We start from the raw sequence: 25,088 nt of genomic DNA, 5'->3' as shown, positions 1-25,088 counted from the left end.
AGTAAAGATGTGCTGAGGTATGTAGGGACCGGACCGTGCAATTAATAGATAAGGCACATGAGCGGAGTTAAAAGCACCAACAAAGAATGCCAATTAATGAAGCACTGCCTTCTTTTGTGCTTGGCCAAATTGTATACATACAGTCACTTTTTCAACCATAACATTGTTGACTTTTATTGTCTTTATTATACTTATTGTATTCAAAACTATTGGAGAGGATTTCATGTGGGTCACCAAAAAATGTAAAGGTAATGTGATCACTGTTTTAATTTGTTTCCCTATAGGAGTTCAATGGATGCCATCCATAAATACAGATGATGATTGAGCGGACATGATGTTTACCTGTAGGGAAAACAGAGGGCACGTGGTCTGCATCTCCAGCCACCAATGAGGGGACGATCCATGTGAAGCCGTAACCAGTGAGACCCACAGAGTGAGCCACCTCGAAGATGGTGCTGGCCTCCTCCTTCGTGCAGTAGAGCAGGATTACCGGACTTTGCAGTTTTTTTAGTTGGTTCTGGATTTTGGAGTCGCCGTCGTCCACTGACATGTCCAGCAGGAGGACTTCCTCCAGCTCCCAGCCCACAAAGCTATTGTCAATGGTACTGCGGACCTTGAAATAGAAGACGGATAAAGAATTTGTATGTCTTAAAGCAGGGTGTCCAAACTATGGCCCGGGGGCCATTTGTGGCCCACTGTCCAATTTTAAGCGGCCCCGCGGCATATACTAAAAATTACATTTGCTACTAATAAATTAGTTTTGTATACTCTAGAGCTTTTCAAAACGTGCACATTAAAAAAAAAAATCAATTAAACAAGTAACAACATGTCTCCACTTTCTACTCTTTGTCAAGGTCCAAATTATGAACATAATCACATAAATGGATCATAAGTTTTTGCTTTAAAAATGGCCAGCTTTCAACAGATTACTCTTGTTTTGGTTGTGAATGTAAAGATGGGATTCAACAGCTATTCAGTGGAGGGGCAGATATTTTCTGGTAGGTTGCAGGGTCTCTGGCCACCCCAAAATCTAATATCCTAAACTATTTGCTTTATGGAAAAGCTCTTCAAGTAGCCGTTTTTCAAAAGACTGTAATATATAAACAATATGCAACTGCTTGATTAACAGATTTTGGTATGCTTGATAAGTTCACATTTTTTTTAAAAATCTAATCAAAGTGTCCCTTGCATCCATTGATTTTTCCGTATGCGACCCTCGGACAAAAAGTTTGGACATCCCTGAGCCAGGGGTGGGTGACATGGCCTACAAATTATATCACAATATTTCAAAGAAATTTGCGATGACGATATTGGTAATAATTACTGAACAATAGATTTGTGATTGGTGCTTTGGAATAATCTAACTTTTATTGCAGCACGATATTTAAGCCGATATTTTTTTTTTACAATTGGAATGTAAACAAAGTGCAAATATAGCTACCGTAATGGAATGAAATGGAAATAGAAACAGGCCAGGTAGTGTTTACCCTGTGAGGTCTAATTGTAACGTAAAGCACATTTACTTAGCAAATACAACGAAATCTTTCAGAAGTCAGTGGCAAATGAGTCAAGACAGTCCATTATTTTCTCCTGTGTGGTTGATCCTCGTGTTGTAAAAGCAAAAAAATAAAAAATGATATGGTAGCAGCCAGTCTGTGGCGTCATGCTTTGTACAACGCAGGCAAGTGTATTGATGAAAAAATGTTTTCCCCTGCAAAAGTGGTTATTTTGCCGTAATCGGCAACCCTCCTGTGAGCGTTATTTTGCCGTGAATGCCTCTGAGCGTAAAAAAAATGCAGTGATTGCTAGTAGACATCACTAGCAGGTATGAATAACACAAAATGTCTTACATTTTCAGCTAAATGTGTTTGCAGCGCATATGTAAACTTCTTAATATTTGCTAGAGGAAATAGGTTAAAGATGTTCTCTTGACCCGTTAGTAGCTTACAGTATAGTTTGTTTTCTTTAACGTGGAAAGTTTTGGATTGTTGCTAACTTCAGCAAAATACTCAACCGAGGAAGTTGTACTGTATGTATTATGCATTTTTTGCTTTCAAACTCAACTGTAAGTCTAACTTTCTGTGTTCTGCAAGTATCAAGTGTAATGCTGGTGTTCTGTATTACTCTGGGTCTCATATGCCTTGAAAGAGTCTTTGCTCGGCCCGGGAGATAAGAAGCCTCCAGCCTTAGTGAGCAACTCCGTTTAGAAAAAAAAAAAACCCGAAATGTTCAGCCGCTCTGCTTTTTCCATTAAAGCAATCAGAAAATGGTACACGCGGCCCATTTACATCAGTCTGCCAACCTTATCTTTTTTAAAAGCTTGAAATTATGGTTTGAACCCAAACAATCAGGTCCTCTGCTTTGGTTGCCTTTGTAGGGAACCGCTTCATCATTTATATATCAACTGAGAAATATTACAAAATGGGGGGGGGGGGGGAGAATAGCATGCCCATTTTGACAAGTCAGCAGGTTCTACAGCTGAGGGGAAGCACATGAAGTGAAAGCGCTTCTGTAATGTGCTCCAAAGTGACAGATAATAACAGCTAAGTGAATCTCTTAGTTCAAAAGCAAATGTTCCATCGAGGAAATAATATTCCTCACTGACCTCAACTTGTCCTGAACTGATATTCATTTCCAAAGGCAGAACATTCACTGATGATGATAATGTAGCAGACAGGTAGCATACCCGCCTACCGTGTTTCTGCCTCATGTTTAGAATAACCCACAACACATACATTAGCATGCTACAACTGTTTAAGTCACCTTATTGACAAAGTCCTGGTAGCCCGGGTAGTATGAGGTCACTATGGAGAAGATGTACCAGTCGTACTCCTCCATGATATTCAGCATGACCGAGGCCTGCTGCTCGATCGACGGGCCGAACTGGAAAAACATGGAGTTGTCGTCCTGGAAACGAGAGACGGAGAGACAATTAGCCGACAAAATCATACAGCGTGAGAGGGGAAGTTGAAGACGGATAATTATGACACGTGATGCCTCAGGAACGCATGTGGTTCCTATTTGTCGTGATGATATCAAAATATATTTGACATTATTCATCATAAAACTGTATGTATTTTACTTTTTGGCACATTACGTCACAAAATGTATACACGGCGTGCTGTAATGATCTGGCGTCAGTTTACCCACAAATGTATTTCGTTTCTGGGCCTGTTTAGTTGAACACAAAGCTGATATACAGACGCTCCCCTACTTACGAACATTCGAGTTACGAACAACGGTACATACGAACATTTCTGCGCGTACAGTATGTCGAAAAATGTTCGGAAAGAAATGCTGTAAGTTAGATTTTGTATTGCGCGTAGTGCTTCTTTCCGCCTCTAATACCGACGATTGGCGCTGTGAGAGCTCATTGGAGGCTGAGCAACGTGGCGAGGAGGAGGAGGAAGAAAACGCCGGTCCCCATGAAGCAGGAAATAACTTTTGAAGCCGATTCCAGCGACGACGAAGAATCTCTCATGATATAAAATCCTCCTCCATCATCTCCTTAAGCATCGAGTACATCTTCCAAAAGTAACTTCATTTTATTTATCTTATTACGTACATGTACATACTGTGTGTGTCTTTCGCTCTCTCTCTCTAACATACGTAGTACAGTACAGTACTGTACGTATTCTCTCCATTTTATTAAAAGTTTTTTTCAGTACAAACCAATGCAGGTTACTTGTACAAGCCTTAAACATACTTATATAAACCTTCAATATAATTATATAGGCTTTAAACATAAATTATAATACAAAATATAGCACTGAAGCAACTTACGAACAAATTCACCTTACGAACGATCGTCCGGAACGTAACTCGTTCGTAAGGTGGGGAGCGTCTGTACTTGCAGGAATTGGAGAAAGAAAGTTACAAAGATCTTAACTACTAATTACTAATACAGCTGGTTCGGAATTACTGTGCTAGAGACACCAATGCATGTCAATTTTTCATGTTCTTCGAAGGATGCACATCCTCCCACAGATTTATGCACATTTCCGTTCAAAATCAATTCCAGTTTTGACACAAAAAAATCCATCACAACTATTGATAGGCATAATCATCAATTAATTGATTTTACAAGGATTTTAAAGAACATACCTAATTTACATGTAATATTTTATGTCTCAGGAGGTTGAATTTTATTTACTATAAATAGCGAATCTTCATCTATCCATGCCATTGACAGATAGTGACAGGAAGAACAATTAAATAGTCTTTTTATTTAATAGCAACCTACGTATCCACTTCTTGTCAATCACACACTAATGGCTTTGTCAAAACAAAAGGTGATGCTGGTGCTCTTGGAAGTGTTGAATATTCAACACAAAGTGGATGGAAAGAATTCCACTCAGTTGTGGCCCTATTTTCGTGCCCATCGTTAAGTCTAGCACCTCGATCAAATCCACCAAAAAACGCATTACACCACCTGTGCCACCATTTAGACCTGCTTTTTGCGAGTCAAAAATCTAGACTACTTTTTGTCACAAGATGGCCAGACGCGCCCGAGGCATCTGTAAATATAAACTTGAGTCAGTTGCAACATTTCCAAAGGGGCAGCAACTCAAATAATGCCCAATAGCATCAAGGTCAGCAGCAGGTAAGACAAGACAAACACGGAAATATTACATGAACCATCTGGGATTAAGCTAAGGAGGGCATGAATACTTTTTCTGATATTTTTGTTTGTAAAATCAGTGGCTTGGCTCAAGAAAGGTAGGCAAAGGGTTTAATAAGCCCAACATATTGTTCGGACCACATGCCATTCTACACTATAGCACTTCATTTACAAGCACACTCATTTTGTACATTTTGAAGTGTGACACCGACAAACACAAGGTCAGAACGAAAATAGTCACAAATGCTCAAGCACAACAGGTTCACCTAAAAAAAAAAAAGCCTTAAGTAACCCGAGGCAATGACACAGGCAGTCAGTTTGCCGTCAGTGTAACATCAATAGTATTCTGAAGCTGCTATTTTAGGGTCAAATGACTCCATATCGTCAACACAGCACCACTGAGGGGGTTTTTCCAAGGAGAGAGTGTGAGGGGAAGGAAGCGCCGTCTGGTGCTTTGAATCAGGGCAGGGTCAGCCATCCATGTCAAAAGCGCCAAGCGACTCATCAGGACGCGGGAGTCGAGATGGATTATTCATGAGGTGTAAGTGACTGGAGGCGACATGGCAGAGGGGCTGTAATGAGAGCGGCATCATGTCAGGGGTCCGCTGTGTGACAGAGGGTGACGACTGGAGCTACAACACTGACTGCTGTTTTTGCTGTTCTGCACACCAAGGACGCAAACTGCTTCTTTGTGGAGTGCGCTTATGAAGATATACTCCGCATATGTGAAGGAGTGTCTACACAGGGAGCGCACACTTCTGTATGCATGCACTGACATAAGAAATGGAAGATGAAGTGCCTTTAAGGACTTTGAGAAGCGCTATACAAATAAAATGAATTGTTAGGATGAATGCTTTGATTAAAGGGATTCAGCAACTGCAGCCTTCCTAGAAAATTGAAAAGAGTTAGAAATACCAGGCTTTTTTTTTTTTTGCTCAAATCTTATATGCAGCACTACAATGCACACTTCATTAAGCAGACCTGCACAATTTAATGTCATCTAGCATATATAATATTCTTTCTCAGGTAGGTTAATGAGGTACATTAATGCATTTGGAGTGTCAATGAAAACTGGATGGCTGGATAGATGGATGGATGGAAAAAAAGGCATTCAGGCATCAGCATTTCATTGGGGCATCATGGGAAATCTATAATTTTACAAGGGATATTTAAGACTATTTTTTCCTTTACTGATACCAGTACAGCTCTTGAGTAGTCACCGATACCAAGTACCGATACCAAGTACCGATACCACTAATAGTTTAGATACATAAAATCCCCCCCCCCCCCCCAAAAAAAAAAAGACAGATGATTTTAAAGGAAGACCTATTGCAATTTTCGATTCTTCTCATTTCTAATTCCTGATTGCAAAATGGCCACAAGAGGGCGGCCGATACTGGTTTATCGGCAGCCGTTGTGAGGACCGATACCTTGAAATAAGGCTACCACTACCTGGTCTCTCTTTAATGATCCAATGTTAATGGTTAAACAAACATGCCATTTTTGGGGTCTCCTCAAATGTGACTATTTTGGACGTACGAGGTTTTGGCCCAAGGCCAGCAATATCTTTGTTCATCTATCTATAACAACGCTGTACAGAGTTCCCTCACTTTTCGCGGGTGTTACGTTCCATGCCCACCCGTGATAGGTGAATTTCCTCAAAATAGTGGATGTAAAAAAAAAAAAAAGTTTTTGTTTCATGGGGCGATTTACGCATCTAGTGAGCCAAAACAAAGCCAATAATATAAACTTATAAACACTTGTTAACTTAGTAAATATAATAAGAAAAATAGCAGCATAAATAAAGAATACAGTAAATACAGGAGGGGTGGGGAGTGGCACGGGTAGGCAGGGGGGTGATAATCTCTAAAAAAAAAACGCGAAATACCAAGGTATAATGCAAGAAAATGGTAGAAAAATAAATAAATAAATAAAAATAAAATGTGGTTACAGAAGTGCAAAAGCAGCTTTAAACACTCATTGGTTTAATCGGCTGTACTCTTCATACATATGCAATAAAATGCTGATGTTCATGCATGCACGTGTGTGCATAGCATGCATGCATGCATGGACGTGGTCAGTCATACTCGTGAATCATGCAGGAGAGTGAGCGCTCATCAGGAACAATACATCACATCGGACCCCCTACTTCCCGTTTTTTTTCTTCTCCCCTTTTCTGCCACAGGGACAGAAATGATCTGCTACCTACTTTTCACAGTAATGAGGCGCCAACACTGCAGTGTCAAGAGAGGGTGAAAGGATTGGCAGTGTGGAATAAAAGGTGGTGGGGGGGTTGGACCGGCAGATTGAGGGAGAGTTAATGCATGATTTACATCTACTGTGAGATCACTTTTCTCCGTCGGTCTTTGAGAGTTTACTTATTGAGGCTTTTGTCTTCGTATAAAACCAAAGAGTTTACTCTGGGCCAAGAAGCAATTTGTTCATGTAAACAAAAATTCTCCCTTAGACTCCACCTTGGACACCACCTCCAGCTCCTTCACTACTGCACCTGCTATTACAGTACAGTACACCAAAAACAGAGAGATTCACCAGACCAATATGCTTTTTTTTCCCAGTACTGATCACGATACCGATTATTAGTAGTCAAAGAGGCTAATAACCGATATTTCAAGCCGATATTCATTTGCAGTAAAAGAGAAAATATTTGCGTCAAAATTTTTAAAAATTAACTTTGTTGAAATGCCATTAACTTTTTAAATTTGTAATACTTTGAAGGTTTTTCTTTTAATTTTAAATGCATTAAGAATAGACAGCTATGTTTAAAAATGATTTTAAATATTGCAGGGTCATCACCAAGTGTTAAACTATATTAAAAACTAAGCAGATAAATAACTTCCCAAAGTTTTCAACTGCAAATAAAGTTCTCCAAAATTTCAACATAATTTCTTAATTTTAACAAAAAATTTAAAAAAAATTAAATAAAAAGTGTAGGGAGTTCCCAGAGTCAGCATCATATTTTATAAAGTAATGTAGAAATGTAAATAAATTCATCAATGAAAAATTTCCTATATATATATATATATATATATATATATATATATATAGGGTTATTGTTATGGTTAAGTTTAACAACAAAGAAAGAAACAAGCCACTTTGAGGTAAAAAAAAAATCCGTGTGGGCGGAGTCAAACGTTTAGGTCCTCCGACGTTGAGGCGAACTGCGCTCTGCATCCAGGGCTTACTCGCTTTAATTGGCCTTCAGATTCGTAAAAAAAAGCAGATGCCGATATTTGTCAAAACGCTAAATATCGACATGATAATCGGCTCGGCCGATAATCGGTCTCTCCCTACCCATCTCCATAAACTTCTTAAACCGTTGACTCATAATTTCAGTGTGACATTTCCTGTCACACTTCATTTGTTACATGTCTGCCTGCACCTTAATCAAATCCACCCAAATCACATCACACCACCTGCGCCTCAAATTAGACCTCCTTTTAGCTAGTCTAAAATCTCGTCTATTTTTGGTCACCAAATTGCCATAAACACGAAAATGAATATGTTTTAAGTTGCAAAGTCGCAGGTACAAGCAGATAAAAATGAGTTTGGGTACGAGTGAATGATTAAAAGTCCATTTGTCTATCCAGTATACGCCGCAGCGCTTCCTCACTGTGATTTAGCCATTGTGATTGTCCTGCGGGATCAATAGTCTTGTCGCAGCTGACCTTTATGTATTTTCTCTCGGTGACATGCTGAGCTAGAGTGATGTTGCGCACACACATACACAGACACACACACCTCCTTCGGCTGCCTTTTCATTTCCTCTCACCTACTCACTTACTTTCGCCATTACCAGCTCAGCCCCTTAAGTCCTCGCTGTTTTCTTGCGATCGCCTTTTTTTTCCCCTGATTGTCTAAAAAGAGAGCTGAGTGGTGTAATAACTCGTGAGAACAGAATTTGCCTTTCAGTGGAATCATAAGGGCACCACTTACTTCATCCACTCCTTCTCAGATTACAAGGGTTCATCTTATCCTGTGTTCTCCTTTCAACCTCATTATCGCTCTTTAATTTTTATACACTACTCAAATGGCATCCGTGACACTTTTCTTCCTTTGGTACTTCTGACCGTCGCCCCTATTGCCGCTATCCATTTCCTCTAGATGCTTAATTTTTGCACGTACATGCACAGAGTAATTAAGAAGTGGTTTGTCACTTCATTTTCCAGCTCCCTCATTTTTCCTGAGTGAGTTGGATTCAATTTATGTGGAAAATAGGCCATAGGTTATTGCGAAACAAACACATTTACAGGGATGTGATTTGACCAAAGTGAAATTATCTGAAAATTTAGCCGGGGGTCTGGGGGCCGCTGGCACCCAGCTAGGTCCAGGAGCTCATGGGTTTTCTGTGTTTTTAAGTACTTTCAATGCACTCACATGACAAAGAAATAGACAAAACAACAGCATAAATTTTCAATGTATATTGAACTATCCCATATAAAATGGCAGTTTTAGTCAACTCCAAATCAGTCACATTCAAAAACATTGGACTGCCTTTGCTTTTAAAAATTATCACTGAGAATATCATCATATCTAACTAATGTGATTACTAAGTTAACACATAAATAATGTTGAGGGGTTCAAATTTCATGAACAAATAATTGTATCATGACCAAATGAAAAGTAACTCATATTAGAGCATACCACAAATGTCTTTGTTATAGCAGAAGATGTTATCTGTCTGAGTCATGTGCATACACAATGAACTACAAAAAAAAAAAAAAATCGTTTTTTTTTTTGGGGGGGGGGGGGGGATAAAAAAAGCGGAATTCCGCGAATTGGCGGAAAAATCACATCCCTGCATTTATCAAACTTGAACGACACTCAACAATGCTAATTTGGACAGTAATGTTAGCATCGACGCCGTTGCTAATACAATGTGAAAAGTGTCCTGGAGGTAGGTGAACCTCGGGTAGCCATTGTTGGGTGTTTTCTGTCTTCCAACTTAGTGTAGCATCAACATGAGATGAATGCAGAGTGTATTGTTGCTTTGTGAATAGCGGGATGACATTGCGCTAAAAGACAAAGTCAGCCTTGCAAGTGGCTGATGAATGGCACACGGAAAAGAAAGAAAAGAAAGAAAAGCCATTGTTCTGGTATACTTGGCTTGATCCTGCGCGTCCTTTTCATCAGCACATCAAAGACCGGAACTGTGATAGCGATCTGTTCCATGCACGCCTTTTAATGCACTCCTTCGTCTCATCCTGACCGGATTATTGCGGTGTGGTGATTTTGAGCCTGTCGTGCTCTAAAGTCTCCCCGATGGCTCAGTGTGACAGATGAATGTCCAGCAATTTTTTTGTTGTTGTAAATATTGTGATACCACCTGCACCTGCCTGGACAAGTTAGAAAAACCCAAACAACAGTTTGACCTTATTTGCCTACACAGCACAATAATAGCACATATACATTTCTTGCTTCAGTGCTGAAAAGTTGAAAGTTTATGGCGTGAAAGGTACAAAATGATCTCAACCAGTTAGGTTGAGATGTTCTTAAAAAAAAACTGTTACTTGCTCAACACAACAAAAACATGAATAAAACATATTGCAAAATATAGATGTTAGAAAGTTCAGTCTGCAAACACACCCGTAACCAAAAACACTCGCCAATCATTGTTCCCAATAAATAAATGAATGTAAATTCCATTTTTCTATGTTTCTTTGGCTTTCGGAACAATTTTAATTTTTTTAAAATATATATTCCTAGAGTTTCAAACGGCAGTTAAACTAACGGAGTATGATTTTATCACACATAGAAATTGACAATTTTAAAGAGCATTATTTTTGGCTTATTAAACTTCAAAAGACCTTATTTAACGTTCATCTGTAAATTGTAATAGATGTTCGGACAATATAGTTCATGTTCTACATAACAAACACATAATTATGACATTTTAAAGAATAAAATTCATTGAAACTCTTTATGGTCATGATCGTCTTAAATCTCCTGCTCATGTTTTCTTGTGTTAAAAAAAAACAAAACAAAAAAAAAACTGTATATAAATCCTGTATTATAATGTTTTTTTTGGAGGGGGAGAAACAAAAAAAATAAAACTGAAGAATAACTTCAAATTAGTGTGTAAAAAAAAATACATACATATATAAATATAGATAGATTTCAAATAGGTCAATTTAACCCGCAGCATAACAGAAGAATACAATAATATGAAAAGTCCAATAAGGGTCTGATAATTAATTCTTCACACACAAAGAGCGCTGCCTTAAGAACATTATTTGGACTATTGAACTTGAAAATACCTCATTTAGCTTTCAAGAGTAAATTGTTTGTAATTGATGTTCAGGCAAGGAACTCTATTAAGTGCTCGAGCACGGAGGTGCGAGGACCCGACTGAAATCTCTTTATTATGTCATATTATTAATTTGGCAATTTAATTTTAATTTCCCAGCACTATGACGTATACAGACACTCAAACTTGCATCTGTTATTATCTTTCACTCCCAGGCTCCACTTATATGTGCTAAATGTTAACACAAGTTGTCTGTGTTTGCGATAACACATCTTTCTGGCGAATATTTTATCGTTGACTTTCTTAAATATAGCTAAAAAATAATACTGTTGCAATTAATAGATGACATGATAACGGCACTCACAAGTAAATCAACCCTTACAGTAAATAGCCTGAGTTGAATTGGAATAATGAATTAGCATGTTTATGGTGGTTGGAAGCCTAAAATTCAAAACGTTTTTTTATCGACAGTATTTTGCAGGGTGGCCCTCGTTTTTTGGGTTGAACACACAATTGAGCTCAAAACAGGTTGAAGGTCAGAAGGAGGGCGGTGCCGCTGATGTACTTTCAAGTCTGCACTTCCGTGGAGCAGGTTGTGACCAATTAAAGTTCTGTCACTTCAGTGGTTCTTCCTGATAAAAATTCTCTTACATCTTGCCACCACTTCTTTCTCACGTCTTAACAAGTGACATCAAACGTGGCTTTTAAGTTTCGGTGCGTTCAGTACAGTCTTGACGTGCTGAATGTGCAGACGGTACACGCATTATTCCGTTTTTGTTGCAGATGCCGTGCGACCAACCACAGTTAGTTTAGTGAGCCGAACCTCTGGGTGTCATCACCAAACTCCGAGGTAGACCACTGGTGTTGTTATGCACTACTACATGCAGTTGTAGTGAAGCCAGGACACACCCGTTAAATAAAAGAAAGTTTTGTCTTCCATCAGAACGACTGTTCCTTTGCTTCTAACAATTGTCCTCACGTATGCTGCCTTTTTGAAAATTGGAAAATTGAACCATTGTGTCTTCAATACAATTGAATGCTACTCAAAGTCAAACATAGTTTTTAAAGTTAGAAATATAATTGGGGGCTAAAGTGCTGGGACCCAAATTATGCACTTGGTCACCCCTCCCCCACTATATCAAAACTTGAATGCCTTCATTTGCATAAATGGTTAACCAGTGACATACTAAGGTTCACAGAGCAACGAGGTCATCGCAAAAAATTATGGAAAGACTGAGACCCTGTATTGGGTTTTGATTATTTTTTTGAACCACATTAACATGGCATGATTGTCATGGAAGAATGGGTGGGGCACAAAAAAGAGGCAACATTCAGAATAAGGTGTGTGGATATTTTGAGAGGCTATCAGCAACAGCGGTACCCCATTCTTTGACTGCACAGGTTCTATACGCTTTGCTTTCTGGCCACAGATACATCTGAAATTATATTATAAATATAGTTAGTATTATTGTAAAACAAAATATGTCTCAGCATATTCAGTCGAGAGATCAAGGACAATGGTTTGATTTTTGGGGGGGAAGCCTCTGTTGCCTATATAAATATTTTAAAGGAACTTTGTGCAGTTTGTCACTGCTTTCACTGCTTTTTACTCATGACTGCCATCTCTGGCCCAAAACCTAACTGCAGCATCTGTGTTAAAAAAAAAAAAGATAGGCCAAAGGCATGCAACAAATAGGTTATTTGAATTAGGCTCTGCAACATTTGCAAATTACTTTAAAGTTATGCATCTTAACTGAGTTTATTTTTTAAATTAATCTCAATAGTTAACGCTTTAATTTTGACAGCCCTAAATGCAACCTGAAATTTGTATTAACTTTATTAAATTCTCTGCTGCACGATGGCGTATTAGGGCCACATTTATAAAAAAAAAAATTGAGGATCGGGGCAATATTTAGAGAAAAAAAACTCACAAATTTGCCACTTTATAAAGTCGAAAATTTGCAAGAAAAAACTTGTAAATTTGTGAGTTTATAAAGTCGAAAATGTGCGACTCGGATGTTCGTGCCAATACTTTTCGGTTGGGTTTTCAAATAAGGAGATAGTAATGGGGTAGATGCCACGGACTTCCGACTTCCATAAGTCACACACCAACGCCGTTTTCCAACCACTGCTGCGACACACAGGCCGCGTCCCAACACTCGTACCCCCCACCCCTGCGCCCCCCAACAAGTGCGCTCGCGCCCAACGTCTCAGCTCTCTGAAATGCTTCGGCGAACTGAGACGAACTGTGAAGTCCCGCCTCCTCCGTGACATACAGTATCCCTTATTGCTTTAGCAGAGATTAACCATAAGCATTCGCTCTTTGAAGCGTTGGGTACGGCCAGCGACAAAGACACCTCGCTGTGCGAAGGTCCACAACCTCAGGATCAAGCATTTAAGTTAATTTGGTAAAATGTATATTTACTAGTACATTTATGTTTCCAGAATTATTATTTACACATTCATACATTTTGGTATTTTTTTGTTTAAGTCGCTAAGTTGATGTGTTGAATTTGCTGCTCTCCGTCATTCACTTGCATTTACCTAAAGTATGCTAGCTTCTGATTGGTTAGTGTTTAGTCAGCTGATAGGTGATCAGGAAGTGTTGTCGCTCTAGCTGCCGTGTATGACGAGTAGAGTTTAAATTAAGATTGAATCCGTCTCCATCCTGCTTTTTCATTTTATAAACAGTGTCTCATTAACCACCAACAAATCCTCACGTTAGACTATAGCTACGCTACGTCTATTTGTCGTAGTGTTTTATTCTCGCAAAAAAGTGGCAAATTTTCGAGTTTCTTTCTCGCAAATGGGCTGCAACAGCTTTTTTTCTCGTACTGCTGTTAAAGATATCATTCACTTGTAATTCGATATTTGGAATCAGAGTCAAACTAACTTCCCTGGGGCTGCTTCTTTGCAATAAATACCTCGTCACAAACAAAGCAAATATTCGCCGTCATTATTAACGTTGCAATCCATCCATTTGGAACACTTTGAGGTCGGACTTTGGAAGTTGTTCTTCCCAGTTCTTTCGAACGGAGCCATAAAGACTGTCAGGGATCGTCCCGCTGCGTCAGTGTGCAGTGCCGAGGGCCTGAAAGGATTTGGCAACTCATCTCCATGTCATGCCTATGAAAACCCGTCTCCAATTAGATTTGCAGGGGAAGAGCAGCATATCAGTCCGACACTCAACAAGCTCTGGTGGGAAAGGATTGGAAAGTGAGAGAGAGCGAGTCTTGCTTGACAAAACAGGCAAAAGCTAAGAACTCACACGCACACATCGTGACACACAAAACGCCGGCGTGCGCATGGCGCCCGGCAACAATCAGCTTTTCCACTTCATCACGCTCGTCTTTCGCCTCCTTTCATCCTCCTCCCTCTATCTTCCCTCCTCACAGTCAAGAGCGCTGCCGTTGCTGTCAATCTTTCCCCAGCGTGAACCAACCACCCCGTTTCAAATCAAACACGCACGCGCGCACACACACATGCTGTTAATTAATCTCATATTCAGCTGTTTAATTATCAATGACCCGGTTTCAAAAGACTCTCAGCTTCATTTACCCCCATTTTAAACATCCTATAATGTCCTGATTGACTGACACGTTGCTATTTCTGTCCAGGAAATGATTGGAGAAGCGGCGGCATATGATTCACTCCCGCAGTGGGACTGTCTGTGTGCGTGTGTGCGTGTAGCTACATTTCAACGCAGGCAAAAATTAGGACAGGGTGTGTGAATTGTTTCCTGCTTGTGTGTGAGTGAACGTCATTACTAATTATTTTTAATTCAGGTAAAGATATTTCATGCTCCAGCACTCAATTGAAGTTGAAGTTCTTTGTTTGGATGTTCATTAGTGAAGCCTGGATGATCCCGACTTTAATGCAGACAAGATACAAGAACGTTCAACATTTAGATGCAAGAAAGGAAGACATCTTTAATAATTGTTACCTTTGATGAAAGTTTCTTATTTGATCATTCAGGTTGAAAATTGGATTGAAACTAAAGACAAGCATTAATGGATTAATTGATTGTTGAGAATTTGCTCAATTAAATTATTGTTGTAATCTGATTTATGACTGACTGACTGATGTTTATGCCCCACTTGTTTGGTGGAATTTGGCAGAAAAGTTGATGTAGTAAATGATTAAAAGATCGCAAGCCGAATTGTTTAGTAAACTAACAACTCTAGCTAATTGAAGTAGATAAGAAAAACTGTTTAATTTTCATTGATATTTCATTTGACTTTATTTTATCTTTTTTTTTTAAACAAATTAAAAAAAATTAATATATATATTTTTAAATATATATACATATATATATACATATACACACACATATATATATATATATATATTTTTTTTTTTGTATGTGGGTGAGTATGTGTATGTGCGTGTGTGTGTGTGTGTGTGTGTGTGCGTGCGAGCATGTGTGTATTTCATCAGTTCACCTAAAGCCCATTATATCCCATACTAATAATATAATATAATAATAAATTGCCAAATGCAGAAACATCAATGTAAGTTATCACGATGTAGTGGCTCTCGCTAACAGACAGAATTAAGTAACCAGAATTAGGTTAAAAAATTCTATATACGTAGACCATGTTTCTATAAATTTTGATATTTGGTTTTTATTTGAGGCAGATATTTTTTCCATTAAAATGTGATTTATGAGAAGGTTAGACCATTGGTCGATATTCAGAGTTTGTTTATTTTTCCAGTTAACAAGAATTGTTTTTTTAGCGATAGTAAGGGCTACAAGTGTAGATTGAAATTGTTTATGTGGTAAGTCAGTTGTTGTTAGGTCACCTAGCAAACACAAGTTTGGAGATAAAGGTATCCTACAGTCCAAAATAGCGGAAAGTTTTTCTAAGACTTTAGTCCAGAAATACATAACCGGAGTACATAACCATAAAGCATGAACATAAGTGTCTGTAGTGTTTTGTAAGCATTGGAGACAAATGTCGGAGTCTGAGAGTCTCATTTTCTTCATCATATATTGAGTAATGTACTGTATGTTCTGTGAATAATTTTATATTGGATAAGTTGTAAATTTGTGTGTTTTGTAATTTTAAATGCGTTTTCACAAACTTGAATCCAAAAGTCAGGTTCCGGTGCTATAGACAAGTCTGTCTCCCATTTCGAGATGGGTAAAGACATTTTATCAGTATATGAAAGTAACTTATATATTTTTGAAAGTTTTTTTGTTGTTGTCGGAGAAAGCTTGTTAATATCTTCAGCTAAAACAGGCGGTTGGAGCGTACCCCGAAGTGTTGGAATTTTTTTCTTTATCATATTTTTAACTTGTAGATAATGTAAAAAATTTCCGTTTTTTATATTGTATTTTTGGAGCAAGGATGTATATGATATAAACATATTATCTGAGAAGAGATGGGGGAGATGTGTAATTCCTTTCTGCTCCCACACAGCTAAATGAAATGGTTGGTTGTTAAGTTGAAAGTCGGGGTTATGCCATAAGCCTAACCTAGAAGACCGAGACATCTATTTATAATAAATCAGATTTTTTTTTTTTCGCAATACAGATTTATTTATTGCTTCAGTTTCTTAAAAAAAATACATGGGGAAGAAGACCTATAACAATAATTCTATATTAAATTACAGTCACAATTATATTCTCAACTGTTCATCCCACACATGACCCTCTCACTGGCAATGACATCATCGCAGGCACGAGCTCAACCAACAGCTGATGGAATGAGCAAGGCAGAGCTCCACATGGATGATTTGGCATGAGTGAGGAGAGGCTGGAGGACGACAAGACAACATTCATTCACTCGGAGTTATGCTGCAACTTTGCCCGTTATTTGGACCGTTTTTCAACTCGTGTATGTAACACTTTTTTTTTTGTATGTAACACATTTTTGTATTTAACACTTTTTTTTTTTGTCTGAGTGGAACTCTGGTAGCACTTCCAGTTATTAAGCAGTCTTTCACTGTTTTTTAATGTTTAATGATCAAAACACAACAGAGCTTAATGGTGAGCATGTCTGCCGCACAGTTCTGAGGTAATGGGTTCGAATCTCAACCCATGCCTTCTTGTGTGGCGTTTGCATTTTGTCTACCTGTGCTGTTTTTTTTGTTTTTTTTTTCCCCAGGTACTGCAGCTTCCTGGCACATTCCAAAAACATGCATATGAAGTTCATTGAAGACTGAATTGTCCTTCTTTTGTGTGTAACCTGCCTTGCACTCAAAATCCAGCTGGAATAGGCTCCATCTCAATACCTTTTTAAAATACAACACAAATCAATGAATTGCTCTTTAATTTTACGTGTAGTCAATCATGCATCCCTAATAAAAACTGTGACTTCGGTTAATAATAACAATAACGTTTGGCCAAATCTTCCCAGTTGCGATCCAAAACTCTAAATATCAGATGCAAGCAAATATATCCTTTGAGGCCATATCATGTGGGTTAGAAATGATTCATTCAAAATTATTTGTATCAATAATTCACTATCAAAATCTTCTGCCTGCACATTTTGCAAATCTAACCCACTTTTATAAGCACACGAGACCTCAGAGAGAATAGACATTTCTAAAATCATAAATTCACAAGACTTAGGCCATCCAGATTGCAGTTGCGCAATCACTCAGATACACTTTAAGCCGTTTTACTCCTTCTTCTACTGTAAGGAATTTTTTTTTATTAAAGCATCATACACATTATGCATTTATCTTTTGCATGTCTGAAAACCTCTTTAACTGCCAGTGCGAGCCAGAGGAGAGCCATCCTATTTACCTCTCCAAAAGAGCCCATGACGTCTTCCATTGTGCGCCACCGGCTACTGGCTTGTAATCAACTGACTGTCTAATGAGTGCTAATTAATCTCTTTGTCTTGAAACCGTGTCAGCCTCATTTACAAACACGCGATGGCCAGTGAACACTCACCTCCATTGTCACTGTGAGCGCCACAAGAAGGAAGCAATTAAGTGCCCTATTCAATCGTCCATTGTTACAATGGATGCCCCGGCACTACTGACATCATGTCATTCAAGCCTAAACTGTTGCCCAGGGAAGTAAAAAGCTTGTTAAGTGGAACAGTTTAAAGGAATAGGAAAATGTGACTCTGCTTTTGCATTTGTTTAACAAGGCAGGCTTAGCGAGACATTTTAACCCATCTTTTCTCATGATTCCGCTGTGTTCCTACACTGTAGTGCAAAAGAGGGAGTTCAATGAGTTAAACATCTCTTTAGGGAAATGAAATATGGGAAAGAACATATTCCTCCCAGTCTGAAGCACATGCAGAGGGAACTCATTTCAGTCTTTTAACAAGAACGTAGAACCCCCCACACCTCCCCCAAAAAATTTTTTACATATAAAATGCTCTCAACTTTGACCTGTGAAAATATTAAAACAATTGCCACGGTATTTTGGATTTCATAGGCATTAAGAGGTAGAAATAAATATATGTTAGAGCTAACACAATGTTCGTTGAGCTTCCACCATTTAAATACTGCTCATATAACTTTTGTGTGTTCTATTTCCCTCTACCTTCAAAATTGAAATCCCTTCTCAAAACTGAGAACTGTTTAAATCACCACCCATTTTTTTTTCAGAGTAATATGTTCTCTGTGGCCCCACTAGTCTAAATATGGCATTCTGGTTAATATTGCGTTAATGGAATATGAGTTAAGCAGCAAAATCCAGCCCGTTTTTGTGCTCAGGTCTCAGGTAACAACCAATCACAGCTCAGCTTCAGATAACAGGTGAGCTGTGATTGGTTGTTGCCTGAGCCCTGAGCAACACTTATGTCATCTTAAGTCGACAGCAAGTGGCAAAATGGCCGCCCCCTGAGATGGATAAAGACGGCTGGATTTTGCTTTATAACTCATATTCCAAAAATGTAATAATAATCAGAATGTTAAGTTTAGACTAATGAGGTCGCATACAACATATAATTGCTAAGAAATGTTTAAGGTTGACTTCCACTTTAATGAAGGATTTTTAATGTGTTGTTTTTATTCATCATATGCTGCTTGTATATACTGTAAAGCATTTTTGAGCATTTTTAAAATCACTATATAAATAAAATATACCATTAGTGTCTGTATTGCCCCCAACTCAATTCCAAACTACTGTGCCGCATTACATTAGTGTGATGTGAGATCACCATCTACCAGAAATTATTATTAATTTCAATTAATTGGTCTGGAAATGATTTACTTCGGGGAAAAAAAAGTATTGTTGTTCAACTATTTACGGCAGTGACGTACAATGAAAGGCAGAACAATTAAATAACACAAAGTACTGTGTATCTAGCTTTTGCCATTCCTATAAAAAAAAATCATAAGAGCTTTGCGTTCAACTGAACAGGCACCAATTTCACAATAAGTAAATTTGTGAAGAAACTGAGACAAAATCATAATTATTTCAATACTGTGCATTACAACACATATTTGTGTTGTGTTGTGAAATTCCTCTAATGTAAATACATGTCTTGGCCCAAGAAAAGCTGTGAAACACTGCTCTATTGTACTGTATTTGTGCTCTACTACAGTTTGTCATATATTCCCTTATCTGTCATCAAACACACACAAAAACATCCCCTCCCTCATGGGAATAAAAGGTGAATTAAACTAACAATCCCTTCAAAAAGAGCAAACCCTGCTAAGACAAGCGGAGAAGTCAATTTGGCGTTACCTTTGGCCCCGTCAGTTAATGGGAAAGCGCCTTCATGAGGAGTTGATTATGCTCGTTTGCACTGGCGGCAATGCAGGTAATTAATCACTGACACGTGGGAGCTGTGTATACTGATTGGGCAAGATAGCGCCAATCGAAAGCAGCCGTTGAAGACATTTAACATTTTCAATTTGATGTTTTACTGTTTTTGAATTTACTTATAGGCATATCAATGTGATATAATCATGAGTGTTTAAAAGAATACAGTGGGATGGTGATTTTGTGAACTTTATTTGATCTTCGTACCCTCAATGCTGTTGGAGGGGGAATGTGCATGATGTTGTCAGAGTCTCTTGTCATTAGGGACTGAAGGTCTGGGGTCAGATCTTGATTACATCTGTTCCCCCAATCAAGAAGGGGAACTGTATAAAGATGTCTGTTTACCATCAACATTACACCTTTGTTCAATCTAGGAGATGACATGTCTGCCCTTTGTTCAATCAAGAGCCGGGAGGAGGATCCTTTTATCCTTTGGTTATAAATGAGTGGATGTTCTGTAGACTGTTACACACTTGGGGGGTCCACATCGCATTCAGATGTAGGTGTCCTAACTGTGTCTTTAGAGGCTTCTAAATAAATCCTTGCAAGGAACCTTCTTCATCAGATCCTGAATACAATTATTTGGACACGCAAAGATTACACTTAATATAGTAATCAAAATATTCCTTCACCGTACAACCATTTAGCTCTGATCCGTGCAACCCAGCTGAGCAACGGGTGTATGTTAAAAAAAAAAAAAAAAAAAACATAAATGGAAGAAAGAAAAAGTTAAATAAAAAACTACACTGCTTTTCTTTGTACATGTTGTATGTCTTACCCATTTGTAACACAGCCGATCTTAAACGGAAATAATTGCCTCCGGATAACAATAGAGCCACGTGAACTTTAAGCAGTTTTATAACTCGTCACATCACGACCACACAAACGATACCAGCACTCACCTGACAACTGCTGGAATGCTTGCATACTTTTCTAAACGGATGCAGGTGAGTCATCCTATTCTGCTGCTACGGAGTCAAAATATGTGCAGCGAGGAGGATATCTCTCCCACATGGAACTCATTCTCTGCTTTGCTCTCAGCGGTGAAGGTGAGCTTGTCACACAGTCAAGAGATGATGGCACCGCTTTACACGGCCCGCTTCTAATCAAGCGCATCCAAATCACCCCCGTCAACAGTTTGGATAATGGTTAGTCATACGTGAAATCAAAACCAACACGCTCAAAACTATACTGAAACTGCACTTTCAATTGAGTGTCTTATCATACGCACGTGCATTTTTTTTTCCTAACGTCTATTTTGTATTGTCCAGTATCAACATTCATTTCAATCAATGAATAAACAATAATAGTAAAAAAAAAATTGGATGTTCACATGAAAATGTATTTGCAAGCTTTTAAACATAATAAATTATCAGGTGGGGCTGTTAGTCATTTTAGCCAATCAGATGCCTGAACAAAGTCTGGCACTAGCCAGGTTTACATAGAGATTTCTAGTCACCTGTTACATGCTCCACAAAGTTAATCAGATCAGCCATGTCACAGCTGTTGTATACACACAGATCGATGTAAACGCCATTTATCAAGATGGAGTTCAATTATGTATTCAGCACGGTAATTGTAAAAGTTTTAACACTTTTAATAAAGCAAAAATCTTGATTAACACAAGTTCCAAGTACTTTAAAATAGAGATGTTGTGATAATAGCAATACCGTGATATCGCAATATTAAAATTTACACAATATCGTTGTTGTCGTCATGTCACGATATTAAAAGCAGCACATCTGTTAAAAAGGGGAGGCTGTATTCTATTTATGTAGTTCTAGCACCCTCTGGTGGTTAGTTTATTAGTGCAGTTTAATTTGAATTAGGATTGTTTTGGCTATTGTGGCGGTTATCTCTCATATAAATCAGTCAAACATTTATTTATTTTTTTTGCAATATCGTGTGTGTTTTTTTTACCGCCAACCTCCCCACAATATCGAGATAATTATCATATCATGAGGTTCATATGGTGATATTTATCGTATCATGATGTTTGGATATCGTTGCATCTCTACTTTAAAAATAGTTCTCCCGTCGCAGACGAGCTCTTTGTAACAGGCTGCCATTATAAAGTGCGTAAACGATGACGTCACGACGCATTACATTAAGACAAAACATGCACAGACCGGACGCAGCCTGGCTACTCTGATTCAACTGTTTACATGACGCTCGTTCGGATTGGCAAAATTAATGATACAACCCCTGTGAGTATGAAAGAGGAATACAATTATTTGTCCTCTTTGCGTGTTCGAAAACTTGAAGACAGATTTAATGTAAGAAAAAACACCTTTGCATAAATGATTTAATAAAAAAAAAGGTCAGAGATCTCTGGACATTCATTACAGACTCCAATTGCTTCACTTAAACAGGTGGAATTTCAGAGCGTCGAATGTAGCTCTTCCGCGTGTACAATGGCTTCTTATAGTTAAAAGACCTCCTCTCTTTCATTTGTAGACAAAACATACTCTCTGGGTACTTTTCCATGAGCGATGGCGAAAACAGAGTCAGGAGTGCGTGTTCGAAAACAGATTCTGTTCTCAAGGACTAAATGTGTTTTCGCACAAAACGCTGAGAAGGAACTTTTTTAGACTAAATAGTATGTCCCAGTTTAAGGTCAAATTATACCGAAATCAACACCACTTGCTCTGCACAGGACACAAAACATTTCGACAAGGTTAATATAAAGAATTAAAATGTTAATAATGTGTAACAATGGTTAAAATATGAAATGAAGTATTAAAAATGTTACAATATCTATCAAGTACGAATGAAATTCCATTCGGATTTGGCCTTTTCATTCTAATTAAGGTGTTTTCAATCCGTATGTCCATTGGGATTTATTCTAATCGGAATAAATGGCTCCATGACGTAAACTTGGCTACTGATAGCAGAGTTATTCATAAATAAACAAATCTGTCAGTTTACATTGATGTATTTTATTATAACGTCAGATATTTGTAGTGAGTGTGATGCAATGGTTAGATTTCTAGAAATATTGTCATTATTATTTCATTTTTGGGGGATTCAGTAAAATCAACACTTCCCACACTGGAAAGAAAGCTTGGAAAGAGGTGTAAGATAAAAAGCCGATTAAGCACACTGAACTGTGTACACGAATATGACAGCTAATGATTAGACAAAGTGGCGATAATTAGTCGATGAAACCATTTCTAACAAAAATGAAGGCGTCAGTCTTTGTGAATGTACCTCAAGGCGGTTGGAAATTTGAGACTGTTAATATTTTGCATCTTAGCATCAACATTAACATGAAAAAGATGGTAGTTTCCAAGCATGAAATCAGCTTAAATTAGCAGGATTGTGTGATCTCCAATAAGCCAGTTGATGCTTCAGGCACTTTGATTCAACAAAAATATGCAAAAACAAAGTAGTTGTGTAAAAATGCCGCCTCTCATCCATGTACTGCAGTCTCGTAGCAGCCTTACTTTGTCAGTTAAAGTCAAAGAGCCGAAAGCTGTCCTAACCATTTTTGTTACATTCTAGGGGGGGGGGGGGGGGGGGGGAACACACCCATCCATGACTCACAACAGACAGAGAACATTTCTCAAAAGAAAGTTGGAAGGAGATTCATTTCTATTTTTGTCTGTTCAAATAATACTGTTAGCAGGCTACTCTCTGCTTCATCGAAAACGGCGGAAGATTGATGAGCAGGACTCTGACATTGGCAATCTGGGCAGGGGGGCAAAGGTTCAACTGCTAGTTAAACGGCGAAGAGAGAAAATAAACCCGTTATCTGGGCATGGTTGGTGCTGAGAGGTCGTAGGGGGTCTGGAAAACCAACAGCATCTCCAAGATATTTTTGCCCCTCGCCCCTTCAACAACTCGGAGCAGAGCGCTCAACAATCCATTGTGTTGTGTTGTACATTTCCTGTGATTGGCTGGCAAGCAGTCCAAGCAGGTGTAGCCCCGCCTCTGTTATCGGCTTTAGAGCGCCATAAGCAGTTTGACCAAAACTGTTAGATATGTGTGTACTAGGCCTTAGAATTAGATCATTCAGAAGATATGAAATTGTACAAGTGAGAAGAAAATTTGCTATATCACATTGTGGGTGCTAATTTTGCAAATGCTGGTGCTAATTTAATCTATTTGCACAATAGTACCTCAACCCTCATTCCGTGACCTTGTTTATAACTTGAAGCATTCTTAAAATCGAGATAACTACGAAATTCAATTCCGTTCCGGCTCCGTTGGTGTGTGGTTGAAAATAGTACAACATATAAATAAGAGAAAATATATCGGTACTTCACTATGATGAAAATAACATACGAAACAAACAAGTGCTTATTTTAACAATTTTATTCAGATGTTTTTCTTTTGTATATTTTTTCGAATTGGTTTCATTTTTAACACGGAAAACGTTTTTTTTTTGCCACATTAATGATTTAAGTCGGCCGCTGTTGTAGACGGAACTTCTGGCTGCGTACACAACAACTTGTTGCCATGGGGAACAGATGTCCGGTTTATGCGTCGTTTAAAAAAAAAAATCGAATTTAAGAGACGCTCCAATACATATAATGAATAGCATATCGTCACTGCTATGAAAAAAATAATCTTTTTTTTTTTTACGTTTTTGGAATGTCTGCATTCAAATTCATTCCAAAATCTTTTTTTTTTTTTATGAAAAAAGTTTACATAAGTGTTTTTGACATAGCAGCGAATGTATGTATTGTATATACAGTCAAAAGTTTTTGCAACAATAATCCGAAATTTAGGTGGGTGGCTGCTGTGAGAATTGTGATTAGAAGTAGCATTAATGTGTAAGTGGTTCTTCCAGCTGCATTCATGACAGCTTTCTACTTGCTGAGGCGACATCAAGTTTTATGTGGGGTTTTGGTGAAGTCATTCTGAGGTCTAATTAAGAGTAAAAAAAACAACAACAAAAAAACAGCACAACTATCGCAATGCTGACAGTTCGCATAATGAAACGTACATAACTAGAGGCAGCTTTTCTTATATGCAAGTTGAAAAGTTCATAAAAAGGGTCATTCGTACTCCTACAACACGTTAAATATACTGTATGGCAAACTTAGTAGACGCAATCCTCGTTGTGTCCTGTTAATGAATCCACATTTTTGTAGGCAAACGATCCATTTTTGCATTTGAAAACCTTTAGGAAATCAGGCCTCAATTGTCTTTAACAAAGCAAAGGCAAGTGCTTCTCCTCTTTTTCCTGTTCCTCCCTGCCATCTGTGTCATCCATCTCGATGAACACCTGGGGCGAGAGGTGCACACCGGAGTCAAGTGCGGTGTGCAATTTGAGACACCGGGTTCAAAACCTTGTCATGACGTAATTTTTTTTCTCCCCTTGCACATGTCTGGACGCCGCTTCCTTTCCTGCGCGTCTTCTTTTCACCTCCTCTTCCCTGGCGGCAAATCCCTCATGTGCTTCCAGGGATTCATCACCACCTGGGGGATGAACGTGATTTTTCTCCCAGCTCTCATGAGTA

General features: G+C 38.4%; 1 protein-coding gene across 8 annotated transcripts in view; it reads right to left on the bottom strand.

Annotated features, from left to right (window-relative positions):
• grin2bb (glutamate receptor, ionotropic, N-methyl D-aspartate 2B, genome duplicate b) overlaps nucleotides 1–25,088 on the bottom strand; it is a 105,530-nt gene that overhangs the window by 37,618 nt on the left and 42,824 nt on the right. For all 8 annotated transcript variants that reach the window (XM_077570097.1, XM_077570098.1, XM_077570101.1 and 5 more), the window contains 2 exons: nucleotides 2,764–2,907; nucleotides 343–613 (listed from right to left, as the gene is read on the bottom strand). In XM_077570097.1, coding sequence (XP_077426223.1) covers nucleotides 343–613; nucleotides 2,764–2,907 — 415 coding nt within the window. The remainder of the gene's footprint in view (nucleotides 1–342; nucleotides 614–2,763; nucleotides 2,908–25,088) is intronic.

Source organism: Vanacampus margaritifer, chromosome 7, assembly GCF_051991255.1.
Source record: "Vanacampus margaritifer isolate UIUO_Vmar chromosome 7, RoL_Vmar_1.0, whole genome shotgun sequence".
NCBI lineage: Eukaryota > Metazoa > Chordata > Actinopteri > Syngnathiformes > Syngnathidae > Vanacampus > Vanacampus margaritifer.
The sequence above is the reverse complement of the archived record's forward strand: the minus strand, read 5'-3'. Positions and strand labels throughout refer to the sequence as shown.